This window comes from Gymnoscopelus microlampas, assembly GCF_963454915.1.
Source record: "Gymnoscopelus microlampas genome assembly, chromosome: 19".
NCBI lineage: Eukaryota > Metazoa > Chordata > Actinopteri > Myctophiformes > Myctophidae > Gymnoscopelus > Gymnoscopelus microlampas.
In genome coordinates this window covers 6990244-7009972 of record NC_139956.1, presented here as the reverse complement: position 1 = coordinate 7009972, position 19729 = coordinate 6990244, and the positions used below count along the sequence as shown (strand labels likewise).

Here is a 19729-nt window from a genome sequence, read left to right as displayed (position 1 = left end):
ATTAATTGAGGAAGTAATCCATGGCATAATCTCTTAGAAAACAATCGACAGTTGCCACTCTGTAAACCTCTCTGTCACAGCTTATCATAGCTTCTGTGGTGTTGTTTTTTTGTCCATTAACTCGTGTCAGTATGAATTAGCCTGAAGACTACTCCATACCTTTAACACCTTAGTGATGTTGCAATGTTAATGTTTTGTCCTTGTTTCTGTAATTTGTTAGTGGATAGATAAAATAACCACAATAAATGATGTGAGTTTGTAGCTCAGCTGGCTGTCACAATTTGGCATTTAGCAGGCAACACATCGCAAGCTTCTAGATTAGCTATTTTTGAAAATAATGCAGAAATGTTTTGCCTATAATGACATGGCCAAAATCGGGAGGCCAGGTTTAAGTGGGCTCAGGTGGTACCGTAAAGTGATGACAATGTTCTGAACTTGGTAGGTGCATCTGCCCAGCTTGGAAGGCCGGCTGTTGGTGGTGACGTTGAACGGCTCGGTCAGCTTGGACGTCATCAAAAAACTCATACAGTTGGTGACGAGCGTTGGACCAGTGAACGACTGCCTCCCCCTCGCCAACAGGGTACACACACACACATGCACATGTATATGTCACAGTATGACTGGAGAACCAGTCCGACTGAAAAAGGTGCACTCGTTTTCACCTTCTGAAGGTGACTTGAGCCACGAGAGGCACCGCCGAGCGAGCTTAGGCGAGCGAGTCGTCCTGCCGAGCGTTGTGAAGCCACATTGAGGCGACTCTGCGCCGTCCGAGTTATGTACCGATAGGGACTGAATCGTAAATCATCCTCCCCGAGATGTCATTTATTTTACAATTTGACTGGTTTTCCAATCATACTGCAACATATACACTAGATTTCTTTCTATAGTGTGTATATACACACAGTAACAGTGTTCAGGAATTTGTTCTAGATTGCTTTGCCTGGTTAAATAAAGGTTATATATAATATACATGAGAGCGCGCACACACACACACACACACACACACACACACACACACACACACACACACACACACACACACACACACACACACACAAACAAACAATTGGGCACCTCCATACATACAGTAAACTGAAATATACCACACATGTATATATTTATTAATATAACAACTGTACATAGACTGACATATGCCGTATGTAGGTAAAGTAGGTAGGTAGTTAGGTATGGAGATATAGAGATATGTGTGTGTAATAGCAATATAGACTGAAATATTAGTATATTTATATTTATAGATATAATGGCCTAAATGTGTTTCTGTCCTCTTTCTGTGTGTGTGTGCAGATCGTGTTTGAGATGAGGACCCACAAAGCGTATTATGATGTCCAAAGTGCTTTCCAAAATTTCCCCAAGATACCCCTGCAGCTGAAGTCAAAGCTTGGTCCACTCGCTTCCAGCTGTGATGTTACATCATGTGTGGGACTGTTTCGCAGGTGAGCGTGGTTTCGTTATTAAACAGCGTTTTGGTGTTTTTAGTGAAACAATATGCAGATACATGAACAATGCGTTTATCTGTCAAAAGTATCAGCTTGAGAGCTTATTTCCATTGTGGTCCTTCGATTGTAAGTGTGTATGAAAACTGAGTGCCATATGTTTCTGTGTGTGTGTCCTCTAGACCAGGGGTCTGCAACCTTTTTTGACATGAAGTGTTTTTATTTTCTTGATAGTCAGCGTGCCATTTCAACATGTTCAATTATAACACACCACATCAAAATGAAATATTTCCAACAGATTCTAATTGTCCATAAATATACAACACATTTTTTCCCCTTTTTCTTTTGAAATATGATCTTAACCCATTAAGACCTGAGGCGATTCTTAAAACATTTCTAAATCTCAACAGTTTTTTGAAAAAAATCTGGAAAATATTTTTTCAAGATTTTTCAAAAATAGCAGATCTACAAGCTCATAGCGTGGCACTCGGTGCCGCGCTATGAGCTTGTAGATCTGCTATTTTTGAATAGCCTAAAGAAAACTTAAAATGAGACGCAGATGCGTCCCCGGTCTTAATGGGTTAAGCCACCAGACTCCCTCCCCAGTGCAGAGTTCAGAGTTTGAATGAATGTAGAGTCATGTGCAGGATGTCATTTGCCTGCAGATGTGAGGGGACTTCATTTAATTGACCACTTTTCCCCATTATTTTTAAAAAGAAAAATCCTCTCTCACACACTTAAGCTATATTGCCAGTGATTACACTGTGCCAATGTTGTCATTGGCAAGGTTGCCTACCCCTGATCTAGACATATAGTTATAGTATGTTTAAAATGTGTGAAGTAGCGGAGGCTCAATTCAACAGTACAGACCCGGCTAATGTTTTCCCTTTTTGTCCGCTCAGCGCGGGGAGCTTCATGGCACGGGTTCACAAATCGCAGAAACGCAGAAAGCAAGCAAGGAACAACGAAATGACAGACCCCTTGCCCTCTGCACTGGCCATCTGCAAACAGCTGGGACTCCACACTGGTGGTCCCAACGAACCGCCCAACCCTGGAGCCCCCATGGGTCCTGGAGCCCCCGGCAATTCTACCACATCGACAGGTACAGTAGGGCTGTCACGATTTATACATTTAAGTTGACGTTTAATTGCCACTCAAATCATTGCGATTAACGATTTAATTATTTGTTTGGCCATTGAACATTGGAACATATGAATAAAACCAATATTTCTGTTTGCCTTTTAGGCTTCGTAATCAATGAATTGCACAGGGCAGATCTTACAAATAATTAAATATACAAAGAAATTATTTAAAATAGCAGAAATATCTGGTCTACAAGCTTACAATGTGTCACAAAGTGACGCGTTGTAAACTTGTAGATCTGCTATTTCTGCTATTTTTGGGGCGGTGTAGCCGCCCCCTATAAGTGAGTTTTGGACACCGACCAATCCTGCACCGTGATTGGCCAATAGTCTACAACGCATTGTATACCCCTAACCCTTCCATTGTTAATGCAAATCGATACTTTTGCAAAGTCAGCCAATCACATTACAGCTAGTGTCATCACCACTAACTGTAATGTGATTGGCTGACTTTGCAAATTCAGGACTGTGAATGGCTAGCGAAACACATGACACATGTGCAGCCCTATGAATAGCAGTATGGATTTAAAAAAAAATCATTTATCCTTTTTTTTTAAGTGAGTCATGTTGTGATGACCACACACCACCTACTTCACACTGGGTGTCACAACAGTGACATAGTGCTCCAATTCCACATCCTGTGATTGGCTAGTGAGACACATGATGAAAATAATCTAAAACCATTTGGTGTGAGAGTAGTATATTTAACTTAGATGCTGTGTATTTCATGAGATCAGTGAAAAAGAATCGCAAAATCAGTTTAAGTAAATCATGTTGTGATGACCACACACCGCCCACTTCACACTGGGTGTGATTTTTTATATTTGAAAATGTATGAAAATGTTTCAACATGGAAACGATTATGACGATTATGGAAAACTAATTGCGATTAGGCTATTATGTAATAATTGTGACAGGCCTATCGACAGGTACCGACGCCTCTCCAGTGCCCGTACAGGAGACCGACGCCAATCCGGCCGATGCGCCTCTCAACGACCCGCCCAAAACCGAAGTCACCGGAGCCGCCCCCGTCGGTTCTACCGCGTCGACGGGCACCAGCGTCTCTCCGGTTGTGCCTGTGCAGGCCGACGACGCCAAACGGGCCGACGCCGCTCTCAACGACCCTCCCAACGCTGGAGCTCCCAGAGCACCTGGATCCCCCGTCAGCTCTACCGCGTCGACGGACTCCATCCTCTCTCCGGGGCGCGCTGCGCAGGCCGACGGAAAAGCGCCGTCCGAACTCCTCCCCCCGATGAACGACGACATGTTCAGAGTTCTGACCGCCGCTCTTCGAGAGCGCCGTCAGACCAGAGAGAGGCAGGGGACAGAGGTGAGCTCTGATGTAGAAAACAGGCTAAAGTTTAGTCACTACAATGCAACCCAGACAAGTTCCTCCTGTGTGGAAACCTAACCGGCAATATAAAGGAATCTGTCTCTGATGGATTTCCATCATTTTGACTCTAGAGAAGACACTGTCGATGCTGTTTGTCTGTCGGTGGAGAGGTTTAGGGCAGTTGAGAGAGAGAGATGAAGCAGGGACCCCCTCTATATTGCATAAAATTGTGTTGCAGATTAAACTTTTTTTTTTACTTGGTCTCCTCTTTTTCCCTCTACACCTATACCCCTTTGCCAAAAATAGTCGATCTACAAGCTCACAACGCCTCGCAGCGCGAGGTGTTGTGAGCTTGTAGATCTGCTATTTTTGGCCAAAGTGCTCCTCAGAAATTGGATGCTAGTGGTTAATGTAAAAAAATATCATCACACAAAGATTTGGCGGCCCCCCTGTAATAACTCTGTGGACCCCCTGTTGAAGACCCCTGATTTAGGGTATAGGCTCAAGAGTGGCCTTCAGGAATCCTTATACTTGGCCTTGACGTGTGTGTGTGTGTGTGTGTGTGTGTGTGTGTGTGTGTGTGTGTGTGTGTGTGTGTGTGTGTGTGTGTGTGTGTGTGTGTGTGTGTGTGTGTGTGTGTGTGTGTGTGTGTGTGTCAAAAGAACCTCAGTTAGGATTAGGGATTGAGTTTAGGATTAGATTTAGGGTTCGGTTTTAAGTTTATTTTATGCTTCTAATCCCTTCCTTCCCATTCTATGCAAAACAAAATCTCATTCTGTTCCTTTCTCCTCCCTCTTCCAGACCTCATCGTCCTCCACCGCCCACCACGAGGAGAGGAGTGACTCCTCCACCGGTCGCACCAGGAGCAGCCACGGCCCTTCCTCCTCTGAGGAGGGCTTCCGCTCGCCTCCCTCACCACAGCCTTCCTCCACGAGAACGCACGGCTCCCATTCCTCGTCGTCCCGAAGGAGCAGACGAGACCGGAGTCCCCCTTCAAAGAGACGGAGGAGAGAGGAGGAGGAGGAGGAGAAAGATGCTAGAAGGGTGAGTGTTTTGGATCGGTTCATTTCATCAGCAACTAGGGCTAGGTATTGGCACGCACCTCATGATAATATGCTGGGGACCACCTGGAACCAAGGGCCAAGGCTTGGATATTTACGATGAGGCCAACACGGAAGCTTATGAATGGCCAGAGTGGCGCTGTTTTACCCTGCGCCGACCTGCGTTGTCAGAAAGAATGTATTTTAACGCAAGTGAATGGGTTTTTTGACAAACGTTAGACTAGATTTTCTTACCGTAATGAAAATTGTCATAAATTCTATATGCTTCCAGGCGCTAGTTTAAAGTCTCCTTTCAATCATCATGATGTGCGTTTTGCTAAATTATGGTCCCATTTATTTTAAAATAAAGTAGGCTATTCTCTAGGAGGGGCGGGATGATTTGATTGACAAGCTACACAACCAATAGCATTCATTCCCCACCCCCGCTCTTGATTGACAAGCTACCCAACCAATAATGGTCTGGTCTCATTCTGCAGGATATGACGCGATATGACGCGATATTGAAAAATGGCGGACCTACAATCTTGGAACAATCGGCTTCATTTTCGGTCTGTAGAAAGCAGGGGAGTGGCTTTGTCCATCTCATTTATACAGTCTATGCCTGGAACCCCTTCAAGGACCACTGGTGGTCCCCGGACCACTGGTTCAGAACCACTGATCTATGTAATATAAACACTAATAATACAAACACCATTCAAATAAGATTTTAGCTGAGCATTCCCCCTGGAAATAGAATTAATTAGTAGAAAAATAAATTGTATGCTTCTAAATCAACTGTTAGTTGACAACTGTTAGTTGATTTAGTAGTTGGCTGGCAGTCAACTGTTTGACTGCCAGCCAACTAGCCAATTTCAGGGCCACCCCCTCAGATTATGGGATATAAACAGCCTCAACACTAATGTGTGAGCGTCAGGATTTACATCCCAGCACAGTCGCAGATGCTCAACAAAATGTTGACTATTCAATCAATGATGATGATGATAACGATATCGTTTCTCCACATTTTACAGGGCAGGCATTCCATGGCTGACCAGACCTTCATCCCAGAGGACTTTGGAGAGTTTGTCACCGTGGATGAGATTGGATATGTAGAGGACGAAAGCACTCTCTGTCTTTCCGAGGCCGAAGAACAGGCGGAGAAAACCCCTACGCCTGCCTCACCCATTAAACAAAATGAGTCGAGCCACGACTCTAGATTAACTTCGATTTCTCCGGAAACTCAAGACCCGTCTACAACCACCCCATCCACCACCACCACCCTCTCTTCTCCATCCTCCTCCTCCTCCACCCTCGCCAAGTCCTCCACTTCTGCTGAAACCCTTTCCTCCCACATTGCTCATAAATCACCACAGAGAAAGACGGCTACAGCTCCAAGTAAATCGGCCGCCAATGTCGAAGAGGTCAAACCGAATCCGCCCCGTCGTAGCAGGCGTTCATCCACCCACACTAATACTAAAGCCACGAAAGTGAAAGACACGGCAGAGCCTCTCGGTGTCCCACTCACAGTGGGAGTAGTTGCAACGCCTGACCACACGGTGTCAGCAGAGAGCCCTGCAGTGAAGGGTGCCGTGTCGGTGACGAACAGGGAAACCTCATCAGAGGCACATCCCTCCCTGCATGGAGAGGGCGAAGGAGAGAGATGCCAAGCAAAGAATGACTCACCTTGTCTGGGGAAAGAAAGCCAAAGCAGTGCCTTGTCCTCCCCTAAGCCTGGCATCGACAAAGACCACCTCAGAACAGAGCCTAATGAATCTGGCGAGGAGGGGAAAGACCAAGCTGACGAAAAACCTGAAGGTGAAAAAGAAAAATTCCAAATTCTCGATTCAGTGGAGAACCAGGCAGATGATGAGGTGAATGCCCATCTTGGGGACAGCGGTGGTGCACCAGAAAGCCAGCAGCCTGAATCAGAAGACCCGTCTTCACACGAGGGGCCCTATCAGGTTTTAGACAGTATCGAAGAAGATCTAACGGCTATGGACGCATTAGTCCGGCATACTGATCAAACTGTCGGGGAGGACGAAGACACAGAAATGCGTCTACCTAATGAAGATTTGTATCGCATAATAGACTCATGTGACGATAAGCCTTCAGACGTAGATGGTGAGCGGTCTGCTCAAGGTAGTGGATTAAATCAAGATGGCCAGATGCCCAAAGACGACGTTCTCCAGAACGTAGATTCTGCTGAGGTCCAGACTCTCAAAGCCAGGGATCCCGAAAACAAAGATGTCGACGTTCTCAAGCCAGAGCCTTTCCAGGTGTTGGATTCTGTTGATGATCAAATCCCAACAGAAGACATGGGCCAGAAACCTGAAACTTCAAGTAGCCAGACAGTTGACACTAGTCAGACAGAAGAGGAAGAAGACACATTCCAGGTAATAGACTCAGTCGACAACTACTCGGATACTGGAGACTCAGAGAAAACCAATAAGGGAAGACAAACCAGGATACAGGGCAGAACGGCTGCAAACGACAAACCAACAAAGAAGACTGGGGCCACTACGGCGGCATCCAGACATGAAAGGAAAGGTAAAACGTCAGAGAGACTGTCCCAAAGAGGCCACACCCCACTGAAGAAGGTTGACACCACAAAGGAATTAAGCACAGAGGAGGGAGATACATATGAGGTTGTAGATTCTTTTGAAGAGGGGCCAAGTAGACACTGTCAAACCCCTGAACAACCTAGCAGAGGGAAGGACAAAAGAATAAGTACGAGAACGGCTGAGAAGGATGACAAGCGGACCAAGAAGGGCAAGACCATTGCAGAAATGACAGAAAAAGAGGAGGAGGATGAAGTAGAAGAGCCCTCGTATCAAGTCATAGATTCCACTGAAGACGATCAAATCAGCAGCGACCTAACAGCGGGCCAGAAGGAAGGGCTGACGGAGGAAGAAAATAAAAAAGATAAGCCAAGCATGAAGAACAGCGATGCCTCTGTGACGTCCGAAACACAGGAAGAGGCTGAAAACGAGGAGGAAGAGGAGCCTACCTACCAGATCGTCGATTCCTTCGAGGACGAGCAGAACGAACACGTCTCTCACTCAGAAGGTTCTGACAGAGGAAAGCGAGGGAGTAGGATGGCAAGAGACGACAAACACGGTAATGCCAAGGTGTCCAAAAATGAGGATAAATCCACAAAGAAGAGTGAGGTTGCTACGAGACAATCCCAGAGAAGAAAAAGTGAAAGAACGGCGAAGACGGAAGATAAAATGACAAAAAACGACGTCTCCGATTCTGTGGAGAACAAAGGACTTGCTGTTGACGTAACCGCCACTGAAGGGACTGCCGCTGAACAACGACCCAAAAGGGGAACGAGAACCAGCAAGCCAGACCAAACCAAAATGAATAAAAAGGACGATGTGCCATCGAAGACAAAGAGCGATGCCCCTGTCAGAGAACCAGAGGAGGGAGCAGGAGATAACCAGGAGGAGGAGGAACGGGAAGATGTGTATCGTGTGGTCGATTCTGTGGAAGACGAGGCGCTTGCCGATGACGTCACTGCCAGTGAACCACCTCCCAGCAGAGGAAAGACGACAAGAAGCGGCAAGAAAGATGCCAAAATGTCTCCAAAGAATGACGGCGCTCCTACCAAGAAGAACAACGCCCCCGTCAGAGAATCCGAGGAGAAGGTGAGAGGAGAAAGCGAGAGAGAGGAGGAACAGGATGCTACGTATCAAGTTGTCGACTCTGTGGGAGACGAGGCGGTTCCTGACAATATGACCGCAGCTGAGGAGACTGCTACCGAGCAACGACCCAGAAGAGGAACGAGATCCAGCAAGAAAGACGACAAAATGACTGAAAAGGATGAAGCTCCTGCGAAGAAGAACGATGTCCCTGTCGGAGAATCTGATGAGAAATTGGAAGGAGAACGCGAAAGAGAGGACGAACAGGATGCTACGTATCAAGTTGTCGACTCTGTGGGAGACGAGGCGGTTCCTGACAGTATAACCGTTGCTGAGGAAACGACTACCAAACAACGGCCCAGAAGAGGAAGGCTGGCAGGATCCAGACAGAAAGATGACAAAATGTCTGGAAAGGATGAAGCTCCTACGAAGAAGAATGATGCCCCTGTCGGAGAATCTGAGGAAAAGGTGGAAGGAGAACGCGAGGACGAACAGGATGCTACGTATCAAGTTGTCGACTCTGTGGGAGACGAGGCGGTTCCTGACAATATAACCTCCGCCGAGGAGACTGCTACCGAACAACGGCCCAGAAGAGGAACGAGAACCAGCAAGAAAGACGACGCCAAGACCACTAAAAAGGACGACATACCATCGAAGATGAAGGGTGATGCCCCTGTCAGAGAACCAGAAGGGAGAGGAGAAAAGGAGGAGGAGGAACAGGAGGATACGTATCATGTAGTCGATTCCGTGGAAGACGAGGTGCTCGATGATGTCCTCACTGCCACCGAACGACGACCCAGAAGAGGAAGGATGGTAGGATCCAGCCAGAAAGATGACAAAATGACTGAAAAGAATGAAGCTCCTACGAAGACAAATGGTGCCCCTGTCGGAGACTCCGAGGAGAAATTGGAAGGAGAACGCGAAAGAGAGGAGGAACAGAATGCTACGTATCAAGTTGTCGACTCTGTGGGAGACGAGGCGGTTCCTGACAATATAACCTCCACTGAGGAGACTGCTACCGAACAACGGCCCAGAAGAGGAACGAGAACCAGCAAGAAAGACGACGCCAAGACCAGTAAGAAGGACGACATGCCATCGAAGATGGAGAGTGATGCCCCTGTCGGAGACTCCGAGGAGAAATTGGAAGGAGAACGCGAAAGAGAGGACGAACAGGATGCTACGTATCAAGTTGTCGACTCTGTGGGAGACGAGGCGGTTCCGGACGAGGTAACCGCCGCTGAGGAGACTGCCACCGAACAACGGCCCAGAAGAGGAAGAAGATCCAGACAGAAATATGTCAAAATCACTGAAAAGGATGAAGCGCCTACGAAGAAAAATGATGTCCCTCTCGGAGAATCTGAGGAGAAATTGGAAGGAGAACGCGAAAGAGAGGAGGAACAGGACGCTACGTATCAAGTTGTCGACTCTGTGGGAGACGAGGCGGTTCCTGACAATATAACCGCCGCTGTGGAGAGAGCTACCGAACAACGGCCCAGAAGAGGAGCGAGAAACGGCAAGAAAGACGACGCCAATACCACTAAAAAGGACGAGATGCCATCGAAGATGGAGAGTGATGCCCCTGTCGGAGAATCTGTGGAAAAAGTGGAAGGAGAACGCGAAAGAGAGGACGAACAGGATGCTACATATCAAGTTGTCGATTCTGTGGGAGACGAGGCTGTTCCTGACAATATAACCTCCGCTGAGGAGACTGCTACCGAACAACGGCCCAGAAGAGGAGCGAGAACCAGCCAGAAAGATGACAAAATGTCTGAAAAGGATGAGGCTCCTACGAATGATGCTCCTGTCGGTGAATCCGAGGATAAGTTGGAAGGAGAAGGCGAGGAGGAACAGGAGGCTACATACGAAGTCGTCGATTCTGTGGAAGACGAGACGCTTCCCGATGACACGATCACCACTGAGGAGACTGCCGCTGAACAGCGGACCAGAAGAGGAACGAGAACCAGCAAGAAAGATGCCAAAATGTCTCAAAAAGATTCCGAGGAGAACGTGGGAAGAGAGAGCGAAAGAGAGGAGGAACAGGAGGCTACGTATCAAGTTGTGGATTCTGTGGAAGACGAGACGCCTCCTGAGGAGAGCGTCACGCCACGGCCCAGAAGAGGAGCGAGGACGAGAACTGACAAGAGAGACCACGCCAAAACCACCGAGAGGAACGCCACGCCACCAAAGAAGAGTGACTCCGGAGAACTGGAAGAGAAGGAGGGAGGAGATGAAAGAGAAAAAGAGGCGAATGAAGACGCGACTGTCTCCACCGGCGCTGATACAGGGTCCTCCAAGAAACAAATGAAAGAACGGAAAACAACGGAGGAGGAAGAAGAAGAAGAAGAATTAGAAGGAATTGAGGTGAGGGCTGGCGACCTGGACAGCCTGGACGAAGTGAGTGACGAAGAGGAGAATTACCCCGACGACACGGCATACGAGGAGGAGCTGAGCAGACAGCAAGCTGCCACAATGTGGAAACAACTGGAGAGAAGTGAGAGGGAGAAGGACCGAGAACGGTGGAAACAACTGGAGAGAAGTGAGAGCGAACGGGAGCGGAGGAGGAGCAAAGACAGGGAGGAGCGAGAGAGGGGTAGCAGCCGCAGTAGCACCCGCAGCAGAGGAGCAGGCGGCGGTGATGGAGAGAGGAAGAGAGGGAGAGAACGGGAGGAGGAAGAGGGAGAGAGGAAGAGAGCGAGAGAACAGGAGGAGGAGGAGGAGATGGGTCTTGTGACCCTGGATGAGGTGGGGGCAGACGAGCCCGGAGAAGGGGATGAGGAAGAGGAGAGGCAGGGGGACAGTGGGAATGAAGAAGGGATGACGGAGGGAGATCTCCAGGCGCTGGTCACTCTGGACGAGATCGTAGATGAGGAGGAAGAGGAGCAGAAGTGTACAGAGGTGGAGCCACGCCCCTTGGAGCCCTGTCCTTCCGACCATAAGGATGAAACGGAAGACGCCTTCAACCCAGAGGTGAGGTTTTGTTTTGAAATGATTCGGTCACTTTTTACTTACTGTAGCTTCATGCAACGGTTTCTATCTTTGTTTCCTTCTAGATCAGGGGTCTTCAACAGGGGGTGCGGGACCCCTAGGGGGTCCTCAGAGGTACTACAGGGGGTCCACCACTGATAGGATCATTGTTCATTGTTTTTTACATTAACCACGTGAACCCTAGCATCCCTATTCTGAGGACAACTTTAGCCGAAAATAGCCGATCTACAAGCTCACAACGCCTCGCGCTGCGAGGCGTTGTGAACTTGTAGATCGGCTAAAGATCTACAAGAGGAGGGGGAAAGAGCAGACCAAGTACAGAGTGAAAGTTTACTAAGTATCGACGGTTTAAGTTGTTAAATGTCTGAAAATACACATTATCATGAATCAAACATCTATGAAAAGCTTTAATCTGCAACACAATTTTATGTAATATATAGTGGGGGTCCCTGCTTCATCTCTCTCTCAGAGATGGGGTCCTTGGAACCTCTGAACCTCTGTTCTGGGTTCTTTCTCACCACAGCTCTCTGAAATTTGTTTTGCCAATTTCAAGTTGCTTTATTGGCAAGTGTAACCATGTAGTGGCCAAATCATTCAAATGAAAACCTAGCAGTTACAAACAAAATACACATCAAACACAACAACTACATTGAATAATCTAAGATGAGAGTAATCATGTGAGCTTGTGGATGCTGTAGGCTATTCTCAGTGAATGATGCCCAGAATATAGCGATGCAAGGGTTCATGTGGTTAAACAAAGATCGGTTTTAAAATCAAATCTCTCTCTCTCTAGGTTCCAGTGGCTCTGGGTGGTGATGAAGAGGACAGAGGTGAAGATCAGACCCAGATTCCCTCCAATGCTGCTGCTGAACCAAAGAATGACGACGACGACACAGGTGTGTGTGTGTGTGTGTGTGTGTGTGCATAAGTGCACGTGTATTACCTCTATCCAATGGTGGAAAAAACATGTATCTAGTTACTTGACACCACTGCACGTGGGATACCTCTATCATTGATGTGGTTTAATTAAGCAATATTACACGAGAGGGTGTGCTTTACCGTCATTATTGGCGCGCCAGTGATGCGGTCAGGAACGAGGCGAAGCGGTCAGGAACGATCGGCTATTTTCGCCGTGCTGTTTCTTTTCGTCTGTTTGTTTTCCCACCGTGGGACAGCGTGACGTCACAGCACAGCTGTGCCTTATATGGTCTAATCAGGTGCGGACTGCAGTGCGGAGTGATTTATTAATGTGATTAGGCCCGTGCTATCATGCTGGTTTGAAGCACGGCTAGATAGCTATTTCAACCAATCAGATTGCTTGGTCGGAACTACCTGTTGTATAATTATTATTATATTACTCTCCGCCAGGAGAGTATTGTTTTCACTTTCTAAATATGACACACCGATTGGTCAAGCCTCACGTGACACGTGACAATACGGTGAAATACTGTGATCTGATTGGCTAGTGACGCATAGCGGCCTATAAATACATGGCGTCACTTTGACAGTGTCTGCGCCACTGTCAAAGTGAGGTAAGACAGGAACCATCACGAAATGGCTGCATGGCTGATACATAATTGGCAGATAGGACAGATAGGACACTTATATAGACAGGAGGGATATGACACTTACACAGACAGGACGGATAGGACACTTACAGTATACAGACAGGACGGATAGGACACTTATACAGACAGGACGGATAGGACACTTATACAGACAGGACGGATAGGACACTTATACAGACAGGACGGATAGAACACTTACACAGACAGGACGGATAGGACACTTACATAGACAGGAGGGATATGACACTTACACAGACAGGACGGATAGGACACTTACAGTATACAGACAGGACGGATAGGACACTTACAGTATACAGACAGGACGGATAGGACACTTATACAGACAGGACGGATAGGACATTTACAGACAGGAGGGATAGGACACTTACATAGACAGGACGGATAGGACACTTATACAGACAAGACGGATAGGACACTTATACAGACGGATAGGACACTTATACAGACAGGACGGATCGGACACTTATACAGACAGGATGGATAGGACAGTTAGAACATAAGAATTAGAACATTCCCAACATTCCCAACACAAGTCTGGTAAGAGTGAGGTAAGACAGGAACAATCACGAAATGGTTGAGAAATGGCGGATACTGTAACAATTGGATAGGACACTTACACAGACAGGACGGATAGGACACTTACACAGACAGGACGGATAGGACACTTACACAGACAGGACGGATAGGACACTTACACAGACAGGACGGATAGGACACTTATACAGACAGGACGGATAGGACACTTATACAGACAGGAGGGATAGGACACTTATACAGACAGGACGGATAGGACACTTATACAGATAGAACATTCCCAACATTCCCAACACAAGTCTTCTGGCGGAGAGTTGTGCTCCGAGGAGCACTTTTTCTAGTTAAAGTTAATTTCTCTCTTCTGTCTTCCCCCCTTACACTCTCTCTCTCTGTGTCCCTCTTCTCTCCTATCTCTCCAGATGAACAGATGAACTTTGTGACATTAGACGAGGTAAGAGACGAGGAAGAGGAGGAGGAGGAGGAGGTGATGACGACGACCAGGAGAGGAGTCAGGACGAAGAGGAGAAGCAGGCAGTCTGGTACACACATTTCACATCTTTATTTGCGTTCACATTTAACAAGACATTCTTGAACACAAACAATAGTAGATGCACAGGCTTGGGGAAACTCAACAAGTCTTTCAGGATACAGATCACGGGTACAGGAGGCATTGCCTCCTCTATATGGCCAATTATCACAGACACTGAACAGAATTTTGCCAATGCCTTATAGCTCTTGGCTTGGGCATTCCTGCAATCTGCAGGCCTCTCAAAACTGATTTATGGACATTACAGAGGCTTCGTAAATATGAATACAATCAGTTTACATTTGTAACCAAGCTGTATAATAGCATCCTTAAGACATTGGTTCTCAAAGTGGGGTCCGGGGACCCCCAGGGGTCCTTGAGGGAGTTCCAGGGGGTCCCCAGCTAAATGATAGATTTGGCACCAAATGGACCCTAATGGGTCTGTAACTCTGAGAGTGTACAAATGGAACCAAATGGACCCTGACGGGTCCATTTGGTTCCATTTGTACACTCTCAGAGTTACATTGGTCCAAGTGATAGAAATGCCATTAAATGGGGGTCTCTAGCCCTAACGCATGTCAAACTGGGGGTCCTTGAAATTAAAATGGTTGAGAATCACTGCTAGAGCCGTAACATCTTCTCTTATGGGGGTCCCTGACATATCTTTTGAAATGGGGGTCCGTGGGCTAATAAGTGTCAATTTGGGGGTCCTTGACAATGAAAAAGTTTGAGAGCCACTGCCTTAAGACATTGGTACTTCAAAAAGGGTTCACCCAAAAAATACTTTTATTTTCATCGATTAGTCACCCCATGGATATTTTTTAGTTTTTGTCGCATTCCTAAGCCAATAATTTGATGACCAGTGGACCGGTAGGCAGCGGTTCCGGTAGGAGACACAAAGGAGACTCTTTGTGTCTCCTACCGAAACCGCTGCCGGTCATCAAATTATTGGCTTAGGAATGTGACAAAAACTAAAAAATATCTATGAATTCAAGTCTCCATGGGGTGACTAATTGATAGAAAAAAAGTATTTTTTGGGGTGAACTAACCCTTTAAACACTGTGGTAAGGAATGCCTCGTCCAGACTGTGGTCAAATGTACATTTCACTTCCAAAATGGTCACTTCAACTACTGTTAACAACAACAACAGAAGCAGATACACATACATACAATCATTCATTCATGAATCATCCATTCATCCTCTGTCATCCCTCCATAGTGGTGAAGGGCAGAAGAACACGGAGCAGTGCGAAACAAGAGGAGGAGTCGACTGCCGCTGAGCTAGCACCTCCCATAGCACCTCCCACCTCCACCGAGACCTCCTCCTCATCATCGGTCAAAGTTCAGGAGCCACAGCCCAGGAGAGGAGCGAGGACGAGAACTAGCAAGAAAGACGAAACCGCCAAAACCGCTGACAAGGTCGACGCGCCGCCGGAGAAGAGCGACTTCAGAGAGCTGGAGGAGAAGGACGGAGGAGAGGAAAGGGGAAAAGAGGCAGAAGATGGCAGCTGTGCCAAAGAAGGAGACACGCCGACTGTCTTCACTGACGCCGATAGAGAGTCCTCCAAAAAAGTAACGAAAGAACGTAAAACAACCGAGAAAGAAGAAGTAGAACAATGTCAGGCGAGAGCCAGGGTGAGCCTGGACGAAGTGAGCGATGAAGAGGAGGATTACCAGGATGAAAAGAATGATGGTAAAAGTCCTAGGAATCTACTTAAAGCTGCATCAATGCTTGATTAAATAATTCAATTAGATACAGTATACAAACATAGTATTTGGCCATACATGAAACCACAGTGGAGGAGCCTTGATGTTAGTACATGAGTCTGCCCCACATTATAGTTAACCCATTAAGACCTGAGACGATTCTTGAAAATGTTTTCTAAATCCTAACAGTTTTTTGAAAAAAAAAAAAACGTTTTCAAGATTTTTCAAAAATAGCAGATCTACAAGCTCATAGTGCGGCACTCGGTGCCGCGCTATGAGCTTGTATATCTGCTATTTTTGAATAGCCAAAGAAATCTAAAGTGACACAGATGTGTTCCAGGTCTTAAAGGGGTTAAAACAATTAGAACTCCAACATGGGTTGTATCATGAATATTGTCATGGCTTGGGGATTGAGCTCTCTCTCTTTCTGTCTCTGTCTCTGTCTCTCTCTCGCTTTCTCTCTCTGTGTCTCTCTCTCTCTCTGTCTCTCTCTCTCTCTTATATATATAGAGTCTCGAGTTGAGAAACATCGATCTCAGTCTCCCGCTGTTGCTGCTGACTTCAAGCTGCCTCCCTTTACACCCAACAACCCCATCGGTAAGACACACACAGAGTACCTTCACTTCTCTTTCATATATCGTCTTTTTCTTTCTTTCATCTCTATCATATTATTAGTCTTTCTTTCCTTTTCTCTCGTCTCCTTCATATTTCATATTGCCTCTTTTTCTTTTAGGGTTGGAGTTTGTCGTCCCTAAGACTGGATTCTTCTGTAACCTGTGTTGTGTTTTCCATGAGAATGAAACCACAGCCAAGGAACTGCACTGCAGTACCCACGAGCACTACAAAAATATGGAGGTACACACTGTGCTACTATACAAAATGTAGGGTTAGGCAGTTCTATGAATGTCATTTTTACCTATTTTCTTAATTTCTTTTGTACCGCTGAAATAGCCTATGTACAAACTTGCAATGTGTCGCTCTGTTACATATTGTACAAACACACACACACACACACACCTTAACACATTGACTGCCAATCGCGTGGACCTACGCGAACCTATTTAAAGCTGCCACGTGCCAATCACGTAGACCTACGCAAAGTGGTGTTTTTTTCTTTTTGTTCTTTTTTAAAGTTCACATTGCACTTTTTTCAATTTTCGATACGGCACATTTCATTGTAACACCACCGGAAACGGAATTATCTGTGATCCGGTTTTGCCGATCCCGTCGGCCTCCGTTCTAATGACGAAACTGAAACGCCACTTTCTCTTTGTAGTTTTTCTCCTCGCTGATCACTGTTAAACATAAACCGTTGTAACTACAAATGGCGGTCTCCGTTTTGCATGGGACTTTCACTGGGCGACGGAGAAGGATCTCCACTGAGTTTACAAACAGTTTAGAGCTCAATCTTAAGGATTTTAACGAGGTCTATGGCGACGTGAAAAAAACAAAAAAACAACAATAAAACGTTGGCACTGGTGAGTACATTATGAGATTAACCTCTGGCATGCAATGTGTTAATCTACTCTTTTTCCTGACCCTACTTTGTTCTCCTTTTAGAAACATTACCAGAAGTTACAAGAAAGATCAGGAAATTCTGCTCCAGGCCCCGCCTCCCACTGAGCCCAACTCCGCCCACTCAGTATGTCATTCATCTCTGTTGTGTTTACTCTGGTGATGTTAGAAAATATAAAACATCCCTCTCATGAGACACATCATACCGTATTAGTTTATTTTCTCAATATAATGCTTTAACATCAGATAAAAACAAGAGGGAAAGATCTTTAAAAAAAATATATATATATATGATCTGCAATCATGACGACGTAGAATAGAAACGGGAAAATCGGTGTGGATAATACACTGAATGTAGTTAAATATATAAGGGAGCGAATACGGCCCATATCAAAACGGATCTTGAACATAGTCGCTTACGTACAGTAGGTGACAGTGGAGCGAGTTCACTTGAGTCTGAGACGTTATCGTCTGGCTCAGGTGTTATAGATCATGTTAGGCATTTATCTGAACTGTTAAGTTCAGTATTACCTTTATTTAAATCATGTGACTCAGTACAATATGTACTGTCTGTACGTCTCCCAAATCGCTCGCTGGATCTACTCCGTGCTTACAGTATTAACCACTTTACCCCTGGCGTCCCAATTTTGCGCAAACGCTTTCGAATGAATAGCAAAAATAGACGAGCTACTATTTTAGCTGCACAACTAGGCGGAAATTATCATCGGAAAACCTTGGGTTTCAAAAGTTATCTCCAGACTTCGCCCAAGTCAGCGTACGCCTTGTTCCGATTCAGTTCAGTCCAAAAATAAAACTGCTATTGCAGCTTTGGTGAGTAGATAAATGAGCTTTCGGGGTGAGAAATTACCACCAGCCAATGGCCAAACATTGGGAAAATCATGACAGTACCAGAACAGGTACCCCGTTCTTAAATGGAGGTCCCAAATCTCTTCAAGAATCTGGTTTTCTGATGAAAGTTTTTATAGATGTTGGTGAATGTTGAGGTTTTTGCCAGCCACTGTTGCCTAACGATAGAGTTCCCTGAACTCGTCAGTTCTAAAGAAAGTTTACTCTTTACTTCTGTTGATATTGTATGATTTCGTCTCTTGGTATTTTAGTTTTCTTATAGTTTGTTAGTATGTCAAGTGTTACGTGCTTGTATGCAATGTGGGATACATTCGCATCCCTGAAGGGGTCCAACAAGGCTGCTTGTTTGTTTTCTGTTCAACAAAATTAATCTTGTTTAATCAATAATTATAAACCGTAAACAGAAATTAATAAAAGTTGAGTTTTTCATTATTGTGTTCTGAGTTATTTTCTATTGATGGTTTAACCCTTTGAGGCCGGGAAGGGAACGCATGTGTGTCATTTTAAGATTTCTTTGGCTATTCAAAAATAGCAGATATACAAGCTCATAGAGTGCCGCGCTATGAGCTTGCAGATCTGCTATTTTTTTGAAAAATCGTGAAAATGTGTGCAAATCTTTTATATACATTTTTAACTCAAATCTTTGCTTCTGGTGGTCCCTGGAACAAAATATTATTATTATATATTAGACAAATACATATTATTTTGGGGGTCCTTGACAAGAAAAAAAGTTAGAAAACCATTGATAATATAGCAACATAAGTAAAAAAGAAAAAAACCTTTGCTTCTGTATAATCCCCAGAAGCAAAGCTTTGAGTTAAAAACTTTCGCTTTAAAAAAGCATATATATATTCAAACTAAAGATTTGCACACATTTTCAAGATTTTTCAAAAAAAATAGCAGATCTGCGCTACGAGCTTGTAGATCTGCTATACGTTACTACGTTTTCAAATAATTGTAGTAATATTTGCCTCTGAGATGTAAGTAAAAGTATTGGAAATTGGAAATTCTCAAGTAAAGTACAAATACCTCAAAATTGAACTTAAGTACAGTCCTTAAGTAAATGTAATTAGTTACTTCCCACCACTGGTAGAGTCAAGTCACAGTCCCAAGTCAAGACTGCCAAGTCCTATACTTTTTGTTTTGAGTCCCACTCCCAAACAAGTCCTAAACCTTTAGTTTTTTCGAGTCCCAAACAAGTCATAAAGCTTTTGTTTCCAGTCCCAAACAACTTAAGTCATAATGGCAATTAATGTATAAAGATTTACATAAACCATGTGCATTTTTCTCAATTTGCATTTATCTTCAAACAAGGTTTCTTCCAGTCCAACAGATCGTATAGTGCTGATGCGGTACTTTTAATATCCTCCTATTGGACAGGGTTCAATAACCCAAC

At 45.3% G+C, this 19729-nt stretch overlaps 1 protein-coding gene across 3 annotated transcripts in view; it reads left to right on the top strand.

Moving 5' to 3' along the window:
* Positions 1 to 18762, top strand: part of LOC311034719 (uncharacterized protein) — a 53305-nt gene extending 34543 nt beyond the window's left edge. For 2 of the 3 annotated variants that reach the window (XM_084042685.1, XM_084042686.1), the window contains exons 24-35: positions 443 to 580; positions 1306 to 1454; positions 2357 to 2556; positions 3514 to 3926; positions 4731 to 4973; positions 6001 to 11577; positions 12389 to 12491; positions 14138 to 14257; positions 15464 to 15937; positions 16462 to 16548; positions 16685 to 16806; positions 17512 to 18762. In XM_084042685.1, coding sequence (XP_083898811.1) covers positions 443 to 580; positions 1306 to 1454; positions 2357 to 2556; positions 3514 to 3926; positions 4731 to 4973; positions 6001 to 11577; positions 12389 to 12491; positions 14138 to 14257; positions 15464 to 15937; positions 16462 to 16548; positions 16685 to 16806; positions 17512 to 17574 — 7689 coding nt within the window. In that variant the 3' untranslated portion in view covers positions 17575 to 18762. The remainder of the gene's footprint in view (positions 1 to 442; positions 581 to 1305; positions 1455 to 2356; positions 2557 to 3513; positions 3927 to 4730; positions 4974 to 6000; positions 11578 to 12388; positions 12492 to 14137; positions 14258 to 15463; positions 15938 to 16461; positions 16549 to 16684; positions 16807 to 17511) is intronic. The other variant, XM_084042687.1, reaches the window with a different exon arrangement.
* The last annotated feature ends 967 nt before the right edge of the window (positions 18763 to 19729 follow it).